This window comes from Lupinus angustifolius, chromosome LG09, assembly GCF_001865875.1.
Source record: "Lupinus angustifolius cultivar Tanjil chromosome LG09, LupAngTanjil_v1.0, whole genome shotgun sequence".
Taxonomy (NCBI): Eukaryota; Viridiplantae; Streptophyta; class Magnoliopsida; order Fabales; family Fabaceae; genus Lupinus; species Lupinus angustifolius.
This window is the reverse complement of record NC_032017.1, coordinates 1,480,292-1,497,159: the sequence shown is the minus strand read 5'-3', so window position 1 is coordinate 1,497,159 and position 16,868 is coordinate 1,480,292. Positions and strand designations below refer to the sequence as shown.

The 16,868-nt window shown below is 30.9% G+C and overlaps 1 protein-coding gene across 1 annotated transcript; it reads right to left on the bottom strand.

Moving 5' to 3' along the window:
- Nucleotides 766-4,024, bottom strand: LOC109357190 (UDP-glycosyltransferase 83A1-like). The gene is made up of 2 exons (XM_019600970.1): nucleotides 3,476-4,024; nucleotides 766-1,617 (listed from the first exon to the last, which is right to left on the bottom strand). The coding sequence occupies exons 1-2, from the start codon at nucleotides 3,954-3,956 to the stop codon at nucleotides 773-775; spliced, it is 1,326 nt and encodes a 441-aa protein (XP_019456515.1). The 5' UTR covers nucleotides 3,957-4,024; the 3' UTR covers nucleotides 766-772.

Here is a 16,868-nt window from a genome sequence, read left to right as displayed (position 1 = left end):
TATGTAACAAAATAATATATGGAGAAAAGAAATATTTGTTTCAAAATTTTAAAATAACCTATTAATTCTAAATAACATTGTTTAACAACTAAATATGTTAAAAAAAAATGTACATTTATTTAAAATGTCGTTATTCATTCTTTTAAAAATATTTATATTCACCACTCATTGAATTAGAGATAAAAGATCGTATTATTTTCTTTTCAATATAAATCATCATGTTGTCTACAATAAATAATCTTTCATTTGTTATCCTTGTATATTCAATTTTATGTTTCTTGATACTCAAAGCATGGAACTGTTATCCTTGTATATTCAATTTTATGTTTTTTGATACTCGAGAAAACTTTACAAGAATAAACATATCATACTTACTCTCGATGAGCATAGTCGTGAATTTTCAAAGTCTTACTCTATCATGTGGCCTCTGGATATTTAGTCATATTATAATGGAGGACAAATACCATTTAAAGCACTTACATCCTTCATCGGGATTCGCATTATATCTAATTTTGAATATTATAACAATATGTATCAACTGATCAACAACATAAAGGGCTAAAAATAAAATTACCTTCCAAACTACTCCAAAGGGAAGTTATATTACGGACAAGGATCTGTTGTCTCAAATCTTGTCCCAGACCAATCTTATTATGTCACGTCAGTTAAAAAAAAAACTAAATATTCATAACTTTATCAATTTTGCTTCATTGTGATTAGTCATGGACGTGGTTGGAGACATAGTCAGGGACAACAGATCCCCATCCTTATATTACTCGGCCCAGTTGAGAAACTTTTCTAAATTCTTTAAAGACTTGCCACCTTCTTGTATGTTATTTATGGCAATTTCCTTCAGTTTCAATGACCTTGCTCTTATTTCATCACAACCAAGCACTTGATCTACCTTCTTCTCTATCTCTTCCTTTCTTATTAATCCATTTTCATCCTTTTCTAATCCAATACCCACTTTCCAAACATCACAAATATATGACTTATCCAGAAATTGATCACTGAAAAATGGCCAACACAAGAAAGGTACACCACTACATAACCCTTCTATTGTTGAATTCCAACCACAGTGACTTATGAAACATGCTATGGCAGGGTGGTTAAGTACCTTCTTCTGTGGGACCCAACTAACAATTTTACCTTTACTTCCATTGAACTCATTTGGGTATGCATTATTATCATTACCAGGTCTAATGACCCAAAGAAAAGGCTTGTTCATAAGATCAAGCCCTAGAGCTAGTTCATTGAATTGGTTAGGTTCCATTACAGCCAAACTACCAAATGAAACATATATAACAGATTTTGATGGATGCTGATCTAGCCAATCTAAACAAGTTGTGTCTTCTTCATAGAATGAAGATTTGTTGCTTTCAATTTCCATTAATGGACCAATGGGTAGGAACCTTTGTGATAAGGAAAATGCTCCAGGTTCAAGATCATAGGCACTGTTGCAAAGCCACCATTCTCCAAATTTCATCATAATTTGCATCTCAGGCACAAGTTGATTAGTGAAGAAGGTCTTACCTAGGCTAAGCCATGGTAAATCTGCAGTGTCCATGTTAGGCATATTTGGGGCAAGTTGAATTTCTTGTTTTTTAGTGGGGATTCCTGAAATGGACAAAGAAATCAAGAAAGTGCTTATATTTGTGATTTAATCATTGTACAGTGATTTAAGATCTTGTTAAATTTATTGTATAACCCTTAAGGTCAATAATTTAATTCTAGTGAATGACACTTGTTAGAAATGACAACCACATATTCAAAAAGTTTATTAGTAAGATTTAAGGATATACTTGGTAATACAAAAAAAAAATCAATTGATGCAATTTTTCAATTTTTTTTTCTTTTCAATTAAATCTGATTAAATACTTTGACTAATTCTGCTTTTTTAGTCATTGACTAACTAGAAACAAATTGGATAAATTAATACTTAATTGATAATTGAGATTAAATTGAAAATTGTTGGTTTCAAAACCATTAATTAATAAATCAACAAGATATTTGCCTAATGGTTAAGATCATGCTAGATCCTAGAAAGATCAAAAAGTTAAGAGTTCGATTTCTGTTAGCAACTCTTAGTGGGGGGACAATTACAGATACTGAAAGGAATTAGTTAGTTCCTTGCCTAACAGATGAGAAAATATTCTTAATATTACCAAAAAATCAATTAAAAGAATTCTCCCATATTAAGGAAGTTAATTAATCTTATTTCATTGCTTTGTGTAATTTGGTTGAAAATGTCACCTATTTAGGGATGACAATAAAAATCGAACCTGTGGGTACCCACTCGAACCGAACCTGAATTTAACGGGGAAACCCGATGTGATTGAATTCGGGTTTGATATAGCAAAGACCCTAACCCGAACCCGCCCCGAAGTAAGGTAATTCAATTTAAAATGGAAATTTCTATCATTTGCCAATTGTTTTTAATTTTTAATTTTACTTTACATACTATTAGATCTTCAAACATAAAAGAAATAAAATAATGCAAGAGAAAATAGAAATATTTGAGAAAAATTACACGAAAATAATATCATATTTTCCTTAATACTTTATCATTTTTGGGTTTTTTCTGGTTCGGGTTACCGAAACCCGATGGGTTTGGGGATGATATTTTTATTTTCAATGCCGTTGAATTTGGGTTCGGGTTCAGATTCGGGTTTTGAATTTCGGGTTCGGATATGTACAAACCCGATCCCAACCCACCCCGTTGCCATTCCTACACCTATTAAGGATTAGATGAAGTAGATAAATTATTAGCCAAAAACTTCAACCACACCCTTATTCATTGGGAAATGATGTATTTAATAACTTAATATTTGGATTCTAACTTTCCACACCCTTATTCATTGGGAAATGATGTATTTAATAACTTAATATTTGGATTCTAAGTTATGTCCTCATAAAGAACGTTCTTCTTTCAATTTCACTATTTGAGAAAAATCATCCTTATACTTATTTCACAACAATGAAGAAAATAGACATTGTTCTTATAGTTGAGATAACATTAAAAAATATAAAAAATGTTAGAAGAGAGATAAGAAATCAATATTAAATAAAATAAAGTAAAAGTGAAGAAGAAGGTACATATGAAGTAGGTTTGTAGTGTTCATTTAAGAACGGAAATAAGGTTGCATCATTGGAGATTTTTGACTTTAAGTTGCTTAAATTGTTAAAATATATAAACAAATATAAAATAAATAGTGGGCTGATTTAAGAACGAAAAATAGGTTACCATCCTGGATGCTCTTAAGAAAATGTTTACGACAAACACTGCTATATTATTAACTTCCACTGAAAACAAGTTTTATTTGCTTATTCTTGTGAAGAAGTCATGCATGAAAAACGTATAGATAATAACTACATGTAAATATATATGTACCTTAACAAGAATCAGTAAATATTAGACTGAATTCAATTTCCTAAAAAATAAAAAATAGTTGAATGATCATAATAATATTCTTACCATTGGAGTCAATGATTCCATCATCAATGAGCTTTGGGATGCAATAACATGAAGCCAAGGAAGAAGCTGAGGCAGCAAAGAAGAAAGCTCCTTTAATTCCTAACTTGTGACCAACTTCAATAGCCCAACCCATATTCATAGTAACAATCATGCAACTTATTTTATTTTCAGTATCCAAACCATTAATTTCTTCTATGAGCTTAGGAAACAAATCAGGCATAGTATTATTCATTGAAAAAAGAACTTTCATTATGTCACTTCTATCATCTTCAGGTCCCAACCCATCTGGGAAAGTAACAAAATTAATCTCTGAGTTATCTTTCTCAGTGCTAATAGTTCTATTCCATCGTTTGTAGCTGAATTCTGTGTGAAGAAAAGTGACCTTGTAACCAAGTTTGGATAGAACATGACAAAACTGCATAACGGGGTTCACTTGTCCTTGAACTGGAAAAGGTATAGCAAGAAAATGAGGGATACCCATTTTGGTAAAAAGTTAAATTTTCAAGGGAAATTGTTTATGAAATTGGATAGTGACAGACCCAGAAATTTTATGGTAGAGTGTGATAACGAAAATGATTTATGGAGACTGATTCTTACAGACCTAAGTTGTAGTGTTATAATGGATATTTAGTATATGATGTTTTTTTAAGGTAGTAGAATATTCTGGGTGCTTAAGAAAGATGTTGGTAATTTCACTCATCTGTGACATGTTTGCATTTTGTAGTTATGCTTTTATAGGCTCCATGGCTAAGGGATCATAGGAATTTTCAAAACACTAGACTTGGGTTGAATTGACTACCTATACTTATACTTAGTCAAAAAAGAAAAAAAAAATATATATGGATATATATTGTCTCTATCATTAATATTTAATCTATATATTGATATTGTAAAGATTTATATACTAATATACATCTTTTTCTTAATAATTAATAATAGATAATTAACTGAGTATACACGAATTGTTTAGGCTTACATCGGATTGATATTATTTATAGTTAGAAGAAGATCAACAATTTCTATACGGAACAACCCTTGGAAAATAGTGAGGAAGACTTTTCGTTTATCATAAAGCAAAAATTATGATTGGGGAAGTAAGGAAATTGTGGAGTTGTCTAGCATATCTATCCTGACTTATGGGACCGTTTACCATATTCTTAATTATCACATTAATGGTACTTTAAATTTTTTAATTACCATTTTTATTAATATGGAACACCTTATACCACAAGACCCGGAACAAGAAATGTTTGATCTGTTTCAACGTTTTGGACTAGCACGAACTCGGATAATGTCATGCACCAATAACAATGTAGCAAAAATAAAAAATTAATTAATATTTATTTTTTTAATTGATGTGATTTATTTTTAAGATATGATTTAGGACATGGTTTGAGACACTATATTTTGTTCCAATAGAAGATTCACCCAACATTTCTCTTTTCTTTCACACATAATATTATCAATTGGTTCATATTTGAGAACCGTTAACATAAGAGTTTTATATATTGTTAGTCTATCATCCAACATTTATTTTTTATTATCATTCATTCTTTTAAAAATATAATACAAATGAATGATAGATAATATAACAACTGTGTATAAATTTTATATTAATATTATACAGATATTACACTCCATATTTTACTATGCATCAACATAACTATGATTTTATAGGCTATGAAACATAATATACACATAGATAATTCACTTCTCTCTATCAATATTCACAACTCACAATTTATAAGTTTTATTTATGCTGAGATATACGTCATGTTATAATATCTATGTATTATTCATACTAAATACACCCCTAATAGTTATACTATATTTATTACATCATTCATATTTCAATAAACATATTTTCACCATAGAAGTTTTAAATAATGTGATAATTTTGGAGTAATAACTATTTTTATTAATTTCTTAAGAAAAAAAAGATGTATGCTTTAATAGTATAATAATTTTTTATATTTCATTACATTATCAACCATCCATTTTTAAATTATCGTTGATTCTTAAATAAAAGTAATAGAAACAAATGATGGACGATAAATTATATAAGCATAAATCAATGCACTAACATTGCATGAATATGACTCTTTTTTTAATATACTTGAGCTAGGTAAAAATATGTTATCGTCAGGTATTCAAAGTAAAAAGAAACTTATTAGAATAAGTACAATAAGTTGTATCTTGCTAGAGTTTCTTCACAAACGGTGCATGGTGACTTAGAATTTTGCGGTGGCAACAATGTCTGCCTATTGCAAGTGTAATTCTAGAGAGAACATCAAGTGCAAACTTGAAGGCGGCGAAGTTTATGTTTCTTATATAATTTCGAACATTTTGATACAATATGTACATTAAATTATAAACAAAACACATTGTATCTAGTACATTGAGATCAAAGTTTATGGTAAGATTTTAACATTCATTTTATATTAGGCTTAAAATATGTTATTATATGAAATCTCACAGTGTTTAATATCGAAATAAAGCGAGTAAGTCGATGTTATATGTTGGACTCAAGTTCTTTGTTATAATGTGTACCAATTGTAAACATCAATTAGTAATAGCAATGGACATTGGACCTATGAGTATGCTAGAGTTTGTAGATATTACTCTCTAATAATATCTTTGTAGTCGCTCAACGCTCCCATTGATATAAATATATTGACCAAACCCCATTAACAAATTCTCTTGTCTTCTTCTCTTATAATTATTCTTATGCCTTTTATTTGATTGGTTGTGACCAACTCCAAACAATGTTCGCTTCCATTGTATCAACAATTGGTATCAAAACCAATTAGAAAATGACCTTAACCCATACACCATTTTCATAGTGCATAAGTTAGTTGAATGGAACTAGTAATTTTGCTATATGGGAAACGATGGTGAATGATTTCAATGGCAATATCCAAGAAATTTGATAAAGTAAATTAACTATTAAAAATAGTAATATTGAAGGATAGCTACAATGGTAATAAAACGCTAGGGACCTTGATTCCTTTAGTTATTAATGCGATGCAAAATAAATGATGAATGAACTATATCATATTTTCAAGTTAATAATTAATTCATAAACTATGAATTATTAATCCTATTGCTCAATTAATCTTCAATGGAAAAATTGGAATCCCTTAATTCATCAAGACAATATCAAGTAACAAGACATTGGAATTCATAAGTTACATTGTTTGGGTAATTATTAACAACTGCAAGTAACAGGTTCAAGTCCTCAATTTCCCAACTGCATGAAGGATTTCTAAATCTTTCTAAGAATTGGAGAAATTCTAGGTAACATTAAAGAAGTAAGTGCTAACTAGTAAATTTGTATTGAAATTATCAAACATTATTATAAACAAGTATAGAAAAATGGGGTTGCCATATTCACATGGACTTGTTACATCTAGCACTATGTTAGATATCGTAATTAACAACGATCATTCAATAGCGGTTTTTTGAATGACACTGTTAAAAATGAGGTGGAAGAACATCAACATCGAATATTAAAGCAAGCGTTGTCAATTTAGGCAGGTGGATACAATTTTAATAACATATTCTTGAAAAAACATTGTTGAACATCAGTGATGTTAGTGCTGACTTGAATGACTTCTATTTAACATCATAATTTATAGGAAGCACTGTACATCTATTCCACAATGCAGGATTAAAGAAGCGCTGTTGAAGATGACAGAGTAACAACGCTTTCTTAAATGTGCGATGTTGCTTATATACGACGTTTTACATATCAGAAAAATTAATGGCGGAGTGTTTTATGTGTCTCTTCGTTTCTATGCAAATTCTTTGTTTTCGTAGAAAAATTAATTGTTTGCACATCTGCCAATGACGACGATAACGATTCTCTTTCCATTTGAATCTATAAATTTTGTAGTTCACTCCATTGTCTCCTTTTATAATTAGTCATGACACCCAAGGAGAAGAAGATAGGAGAAAAAACACAAAGAAACCGAGAAGAGAGCAATACAAGACACAAAGAAAAAAGGAAGTTTTGTTAAAAAAAATAGAAAAATGATATTCTTAAAAAGAATGTGTATGTCAATTTTGCAATAATCTTCAATCTCTATGTTTAATTTCTATGTTTGATCTCTAGGTCTAATATTTTATTTTTGTTTTTTTAGCAATTCTTAACGGCTACAAGGGACGATGACCCGGACTATGTGAAATATCTTAATTCTATTATGCACTTAGGGGATGATTTCTTCAACTGACCAGGGGCACTTTGAAGGAATTATTTTTTTACTTTCTTTTTTGTTGTTTTTCTTTTTTTGATTTATCATGAACATTTTACTTTGGTAGTATTTTGATAACAATTATTGTATTTTGGTAACATCAAACTTTGGTACTTTGAATGAAGAATAAACAATCATTTTGGATGTTAATTTCTACTTTGTTGTTATTTATTTGGATGATTGTATTTTGGAAGTTCCATATTAATAAACAAAATAAACAAATTAACTATACTTAATGTTTAATATTTTTGGGATATTTTGGCAACATTGTATTTTATGAGAACATTCAATAACAAAATAATAATATTGTATTATGGAAATTATTGTTAATTTAATATGTTAATTTAATAGCACAAATTCAAGAAATTGCTATTAATTTAAATCCATTAACATCGCAAATTTAAGAATACGCTGTTAATTTGGATGTTGAATTAAGAGCTGGCTTGAATGAATTTGGTTTAACAGTGCATAATTAAGATAACATTGTTAATTAGAATCTATTCAACAACACAAGTTTAAGAAAACTCTGTTAGTTTAGATGTTGACTTGAATGAGTTTAGTTTAACAAGCATAGTTAAGATATCGCTGTTAGTTAGAATCTATTCAACAATGTATAATCGAGGAAGTGTTGTTGATGTGTTATGAATATGAACTGTCAAAAGTTGGATTCAACCTGAATATTTAACATTGCTTTGTCACTCAATTGTTGTGGAAGATTTAATATCAATAGTGCATCCCTTAATATGTGTTATTGAAGATGTCAAATCAACAACACATCCGTTAATATGTGTTGTTAAAAATGTCATATCAACAACACTTTCTGAAGAAAGCGTTGTTGAATGGTTACTGCATTTTAAATATCTAAAAGTTGATTTAGTTCACTTTACCCTCTCAAACTTAATCAAAGAGAAAACCTCATACTATAAGAAAACCTATAAAAACTTCATCAATGACTTCCCAAAATGGTGATTATGGTTCTCACAGTGGTGATGAAGCTACACCGACTCCACAAGACAAGCAAATCGTTGTTCATAAATGAACTCCCTGTAGAATGATTTCTGTGAATAATATCATTCGTGCAAGAAGTAAGGAAGTGAAGATAAATTTTCAATGGAACTCAAATGTCCAACCATTAAACTCTAAGGGTGGATGCACATTGGAGTCGTGATTAGGCAAAATGTGCCGATAATGTTCAAAAAATGGACTGATATTAGGTTGAATGTCATGAAGGAGCATATCTGGAATGAAATAACATTAAGTTTTTATATGTGCTTAGGCTGTAAGGTCGTGGTTAGGCAGTGTGTGTTTTTGTGGTTTCATGCAACGTATGATATGTGTTTGCATGCAATATACTCTATATCTATTTTCATGCAATGTATATGTATTTGTTGTGTATTCTTGTAATGTATATGCTTTCATGCAATTATATGTATTTATGTGTTTTAATTTGAGTCAACTTTTGATGTTGGTGAGAAGCATAATGTTTATATCCTTAAATTTGTCGGCAAGGCTCTCCAACAATTCAGAACTGATGCTGAAAAATGTATCAGAGATGCTAATGACAATGTCAACCTCAAACCTCCAAACAAATATGAAAATGTCATTGAATATTAGGATTGAAAGGCTTTTGTCACTAGACGCGCACAAAACAAGTCTTTCTTGGTAAAGTCATCTTCTTTGTGTTGACTTTATTCTTATATATGCTTTTTTATATACATATATATGATTGTTTATGTTAATGTTGTATGTTTTTTTGCATAAAGTAAGTCATGAAAATCATAAGAGGGCATCCAAGCCTATGTATCTATATCGAGCTTCTCGAGTGGGGTATAGGGAAATCGAGGAAAAAATTGTAAGTATTGTTAATTTGTTAGTACATTATTGGTTATACTTTGTGTCCATATATCTAATTACATTATTATTGATTATATTTTGGCAGCTAGAAAAAAAAGCGATATACCTTTGACTCCACATGGAGTAGAACTCGATGTTCTATTGGTGGATGCCTATAATAACATGGATGATATCATCGATAATGAACAAGATCAAGAAGTGGAAAACCGTGTTGTAAGTGCTCATTTTTTAATTTTACTTAATTTGCATACTTTATTTATCAAAATGTGATTAAATAACATTATGTGTTTTCTTGCTTTGTTAGGTTGCCCTAAAGAAAAGGAGGTACCAGCGGATAGTCGCGTATACTTGATAAGGCACTAGGACTGCCTTAGTGCCCTGGTCGTATTCAGGTGCAGGTTTTGGGGTTAGTCAACAATCATTTGTACCCCATCGAAAGTGTTTAACCAAAGCCCAAATGAGCCAGGTTCAAAATCAATTGGATAGCATCATGCAATGGTTCAGCGACTTTGAGTAATTAATGAAGGTGAAGGAAGCTGAGTGGCAATGACTAGCTACTGCTATTGGCATTGTTCCTTCAACCATCAATGAGAGTTGCGCACCTGCTCCTTGCAAAATTCCCATTCTGATTTCCATTCCTGAGGTAATTTAGTTAACTTATTTTAATTTATTAGCCATTCAGTTTATAGTTGTAAACTAATTATATGTTTTAACTAACATATAAGGAATCAATGCTTGCAAACATTTCTTGGATATCCCATCTAGCCGAGTGGTGGGTGTAGAGAAAGTGCACAACTCGACCAATGTTATGCTTCATAATGCATGTATCACATGGCATCATGTGAAGGTCTCGATTGATGTTGCAATCGATGATGACGCATTGCTGTGAATTCCTCTCGATGAGGATATCTTCACAGTTGGAGGGGCTATATGCACTTTTGCGCTTGGCCAATAGATCTTTACAAGTATTTCCTTCTAAGGTATGATTTTCACCTTATGCTCACTTATATTATATATATATATGTATATATTGATTTGTAATTGATATGTTTTATATTGAATATTTCGGGAAAATGTACATGCCATCCCTAGTAGCAACCCAAAGACTAAGGCATCCACGGGAGATGTGAGCTCGATGCTATCTACGGGGGATGTGAGCTCAATGCCATTTATGGAAGATGTGAGCTCCAAGAAGACTACCAACTATTGTATTCAGTTGTTTGAGCATGTACAGAAGTTGGGAGATAAAATAATGATTATATCATTTCCCAAGGAAGTCTTCGGGAATAATGTTCATGAATACATTAGCCTCAATGAAGTCCAGGATGTATATAAACATGACTGGATAGGTGCAACTGCTATATGTGTTTATATTAGGTACTTGTACGAAAATGTTCTCTTGGAAGATAAGAAGAAGGTCATGTTCATATCCCCACATGTTACCGCTTTGGTGCCGAATGACAATGACAAAAAGAAGTTTAGGGAATAGACAAAACAAATTGTAGATACTCTACTCATTGATAAATGAATGCAGATTTATTTCTTGCGCTTTTAATACTAGGTGAGCATTTTTAATTGTCTTTTGTATTTTTGTCTTTAGTATGTTTGATATGCTTAAAATTTCCTAACCATGTGTATGTATTTTGTTAGGGGACATTAGCTTTTGGTTGCCATTAATTGGGTCGAGGAAGAAGTATACTACTTTGACTCATTGACATATGGTGATCCGAACAAGTACACCAGTATGAGAGAAATGTTTACTAAGTAAGTGAACTACTCTTTTAAACTTTTAGTTACACTTTCACTTTCAAAGTTGTTTAATAATTAAGTACATTTTCTATTGTTTCAGGGGTTGAAAATTTATAGAGGTTGTATTCGTTCTAGAAAATCACAGCAAAAAGTCAAATGAAATCATATAAAGGTATTGTCATAAATCATCTCAAACAATTATATGTGTAGTGTATTCATATTTCAATTAAGGTTATACTTATATGTTTACTTGATTTTAATTGTAGACCCTCTGCCAAATAAACGAGGTAGATTGCGGCTATTATGTGCTGAACTACATGAAGGAGATCATTCAGTAGTGGTCAACTGATGAAATCAAGTTTGTTGACAAATCATACACAGATGACCAAGTCACCCAGATTAGGGAAGATTAATCGCAATATGTACTTAGTTTTGTTTCGGGAAATCAATATATAACATAGATATAATACATTTTTGCACAGATTGTAGTCTAGGGAATTCAATTAATATTCAGTATAATGTACATGTTTTGGTGTATGTAATATATATTTATGCAACAGTACAACGTAATTAATGTTCAATATATAAATTCAGTTGAAATTCAATTGTGTTCATATAGTTGTGATTTGGTGCTTCTATATGCATCTAGGTTGCTGTTATGTTCTATTTCTAGTAGTTTAATACACATTTATGTTATTTTATGTTGTGTGCTTAACTGTGTAGAATTAGGAATAATGATCTTCAACAATGCTTTTTTAGTAGTGCACTTTTGTATAGATATACAATAACCTTTTTTAACGATGCATTGTTGTTTATGTTAAATTCAACTGTGCATTCTTCATGAAGCGTTGTTGAATACTTATCTCTCATATAATTTTGTTTTATATATACAACAATGTATTTTGGAAGAAGTTTTGTCGATATGATCAACAATTAAGCACATGCACTAGATACACTATCAGGTTTTTATTAATTGTCATTATTTCCTTTATTATTAATTCTAACTTAGATTGTTTGAATGTTATTTATTGTCATTATTAATTATTCTATATATGCTCATTATATTAATTCTAACTTAGATACACTATCTTCTTGGTGAGCTTAACTCCAAGCTTTAGGGATTTATGCTCATTATATTTTTTTTGTTAATTTTTTTTATATAGAAAATGGATCGAAAATGGAAGAGTGCTAATCCATTAACGAAGGAGTATGAAGAATGAGTGAAATAATTTGTTAGGTTTGCAATTGAGAATGTTGAAAAACATAATAGAATTGAATGTCCTTGCTTAAAAAGTTATTATCCAAATCGAATTACTCCAAATGTGTTAAAAGTTCATTTAGTATGTCACGATATTGATCAAAGTTATATATGTTGGACAAGCATGGTGAGAAGAGAGATGTTATGGATTATTATGATGAGATTCATATGAAAGAAAACTACACAAATGCAAATGAAGACGACCATTTCCAGGAAATGGCAAATGTTGTGGAAGACGATCTTCAGGATTATCCTGAGATGTTTCAACGGTTGATAAGTAATGTTGAGAATCCATTATTTGATGGTTGTACTAAATTCATAAGATTGGCTACAGCATCAAGGTCGTAAAAGTTGAAATATGTTAATGGATGGACTGATAAGAGTTTCACAGACTAGGTTGCACTTCTAAAAGATATTTTGCTAGAAAATAATGTGCTCCCTTCTCGAACCTATGATGAAAAACAAATGTTACGCTCCATTGACATGGACTACTGTAGGATACATGCTTGGGAAAATGATTGCACCTTATTTTTTAATGAGTATGCTTCATTGAAGTTTTATCCTAAATGTAATGCATCGCGATATAAGAAGGAAGACTCAATTCCCAAAATGGTTGTATGATATTTTTCCATCAAAGTAAGATTCAAGCGTATGTTTAGCAATGGCAACAAGGCAAATAAGTTGACATGGCATGATGAAGAAAAGATTAAAGATAGCAAGCTTCGACATCCTGCAGATTTTCCTAAATAGAGAAAATTGATCATGACTATCCTAGTTTTGGTCAGGAATCAAGAAATCTACGCCTTGCATTGTCAATGGATGGAATTATCCCACATATTGTTCAAATTTGGTTCCAAAGTACATGGCCAGTGATGTTGGTGATATCCAACCTACCTTCCTCTTTATGCATGAATTGCAAATATGTGATGTTAACTATGTTAATTTCTAGACCTAAACAACCAGGAAATGATATATACATATATTTGGCTCCATTAATTGAAGACTTGAAGGAAATGTATGAGACATGCATAGATGTATATGATGTGTATATGGGAGAAAGATTCAACTTGAGGGCTTTCTTGTTCAGCACAATTAGTGATTTCCCTGCATATGGTAATTTGCCCAGATATAGTACAAAAAAGACAATTTGCATGTCCTGTATATGAAGACAATACTCATTCAATGAGGTTGGAACATTATAATAAGAATGTATTCCTTGCTCATCTAGACTTTTGCATGAAGATCATCACTATTGACGATGGAGAAAAGCGTTTGATGGGAACCATAACTAATGATTGTCATGTACTTATGGAGCGTTTCTTGCCTATTGGAATATGGTCAATTCTACCTAAAAACGTTCGAGGAACCATAACTAAGTTATACTTCTTCTTCAAGGCAATTTGTAGCAAAGTGATTGACCCTGAGAAATTATATGCATTGCAAAGATAAATTATTTGGACTTTGTGTGAGCCTGAAATGTATTTCCCACCTTCTTGTTTTGACATAATGGTTAATCTATGCATTCATCTTATTCGAGAGACACAACTCTGCGGCCCTAACATTGAAGCTATTAATGTGGAGTCCCTTTTGATTGTTGTTGTATTGTTGTCAATACTCTTCTAGAATAGGTACAAATACAATTCATATTTTGTTTTTTTTATAATACGTACATCTTACTTGTGTCTTGTTGTTTAAAAAATCATGAAATTATGTAGAACCTTCATACAATTTGTGTAAATGATAGCCTTCAAACTATTCAACATTTTATCATTCAAGTTGTTGGATGATATTGGCACAAGTTGTCAAACAACAACCCCAATGCAGATCTCTAATATATTGCCACCCTTCATTTTAACTGTTTGGCCTTTCATGCTTCATTTTACTGTTAACTTCTGATTTTTACTTCTTACTTTAATAACCTTCTTCATTGTGATAATCCAATGTGCACTTTTTTTAGAATCCATTATTTATGTACAACAAAGAAACTTGAGCTAAATGTTCATGCAAAGGGAAAAATCATTTCTAAACCCGGAGATTAAAGTAACACACTTAGTAGACATTTAAGCTAAATATTAATGTTAGAGGAAAAGAGTAGATATTTAAGTATGGACATCAATGCAAGGAAAAAACTAATAAAATGAAAAACTCACATTTTTGTTGAATGTCGTGAAAAGGAGTTTAGTTGTAGAATGTTGTTGGAAATGAGTTGTTGATGCTCAGTTATGTTGTTTAAGATTTGTATACAGATGGTTATGTTTAGCTGAAAGAGAATAAACCTTTCATAAGTTTAAAAACGTGTTTGGGTTTTTAGTTTAAATATGTATACATTCAACAACATTCACTATAAAAAGCATTGTTGAAAGTAGACTTTCAATAACGCTCAGTACAATTAGCATTTTGGAATGTTTATTTTCAACAACACTTAGGACATTAAGCATTATTGAATGTTTTTATAGTCACAAATATATTGTTTATATTTTTTTAAAATTCATACAACAATGGCTTCCGAGTTGATGGGTTAGGGTTAATGTGGGTGGATCTTAATAGGTAAGGATTTAAAGATGAGTCATTTATTCTAGCATCACAAGTAGTACAAGTATTCTATGTTTGTGATCCGGATGGTATGAAATGGTTCATTGTTCTTTTAACTAACAAAATAATCGACAATAATATTGATGATCATGAATATCAAGATATTGATGAAGATGATCCTTTTTTAGGACATTTTAGTCGCACGGGAGCGGACCAACTACGAATGAGGATTTATATACAAGAGATGATCACGATGAAGGGCTTTAGGTAAATCAATATGTTCCTCCAAACAATGTCGGTGTTATAAGCCAAAAACAATCAAAGAAAAGGAAAAGTAGATGCATGTAGTTTTTTGTATAATTATAGCTTAATTTTGATTGTTTGTAAATTGCATAATTTTGTTTGTTTGTAATTTGCATAACTTTTTTGTTTATAATTATGTACTCTACTAAAATATAATTGGCATGATATTCATTGTTTGTAGTTTGTATTGTATTGATGTTAATAAAACAAACTTCTGGCATGTATTTATGTGTTTGTGATGTTGAGAATATATAAATGTATGTGTTGTTGAGAAAGTATGTGCTGCTAATAAATATATATGCACATATCAATGTGTAAAAATCAACACCGAATTCTTGGGGAAGTCCTAACATGTGTTGTTGTACCCTATTTGACTATCCCCGAACATAACCATCAATGTACCCTATTTGGCTATATTGGAGGCAGGGATAATCAAGAAATCATACCACTATATTACACACTCTTAGTAGAGCCTTGCACCTATAAAATGGTCATTAGTTCAATTCTCTAGTTGCCTTAATCTTTAGCGGCTAGAGTTTTAAAAAAATCAATTTTTTGGGTATTAGGATAGCTATGAAGATTTTAAACTATATTATTAGTTAGCATTGTTTTGGTGAAAGAGATGGTAATAAACCATTTTAATTTTACATTATGCAATTCCTCTTTATTTTTTTTACTTATAGAAGTGAAGGTTTTTTTTTTATGACTATAACGATTGGGTAAATTTTGTTTTAGAAAAACAGGTAAGAAGTTCTGTCATTTTAGCTTTGACATTTTCTTTTCCAAAAAATAAGAGAAAGTGATAGAATAATAAACTTAATATGGTTGAACAACGTTGTCCATCATTCTTTTTCAAAGAAAGTGCGGTGTTTCTAACGTTTTCTGGATGAGAATGTGGATGAGGATAGGGATAAGATGAGGAGGAGGATGAGGATGAGGATGAGGAAGAGGATAGGATGAGGATGAGAATGAGGATGAGGATGAGGATAGGATAAGAAAGAGGAAGATTTTCAGGATGAGGATAGGATGAGGACGAGAATGAGNGTTTCTAACGTTTTCTGTGATTGTTTCCAACGTTTCCCACACTTGTTTCCAACTATGAGAGGTAAAAAATTTACATTATAAATTCATTGTAATTTACTTTAAGAACATTCATCGTCTTCAAATAACTAAATAAGAAGAAATGACAAGTTTCAAAGCTTTTTGGGTTATTTCCTTTATAGCCTATGAAGCTTTCTTTGCCAAAGCCAACGATGCAAAGAGCCATGTGCCAGCATTGTATGTGTTTGGGGATTCAGGTTTAGATGCTGGAAATAATAACAATCTTAAAACACTAGCTAAGGCAAATGTAGCTCCCTACGGCATAGACTTCAATAATACATCTACTGGCAGATATACCAATGGCAAAACCTTCGCAGACCTTATTGGTAAGTATGATATTATA

Bases quoted from the DNA above. Each gene is read 5' to 3' on its own strand.
- LOC109357190 (XM_019600970.1), bottom strand. From the start codon at position 3,956: ATGGGTATCCCTCATTTTCTTGCTATACCTTTTCCAGTTCAAGGACAA. The intron at 1,618-3,475 runs GTAAGAATATTA...TGTCCATTTCAG, and splicing joins TGGAATCATTGACTCCAATG to GAATCCCCACTAAAAAACAA.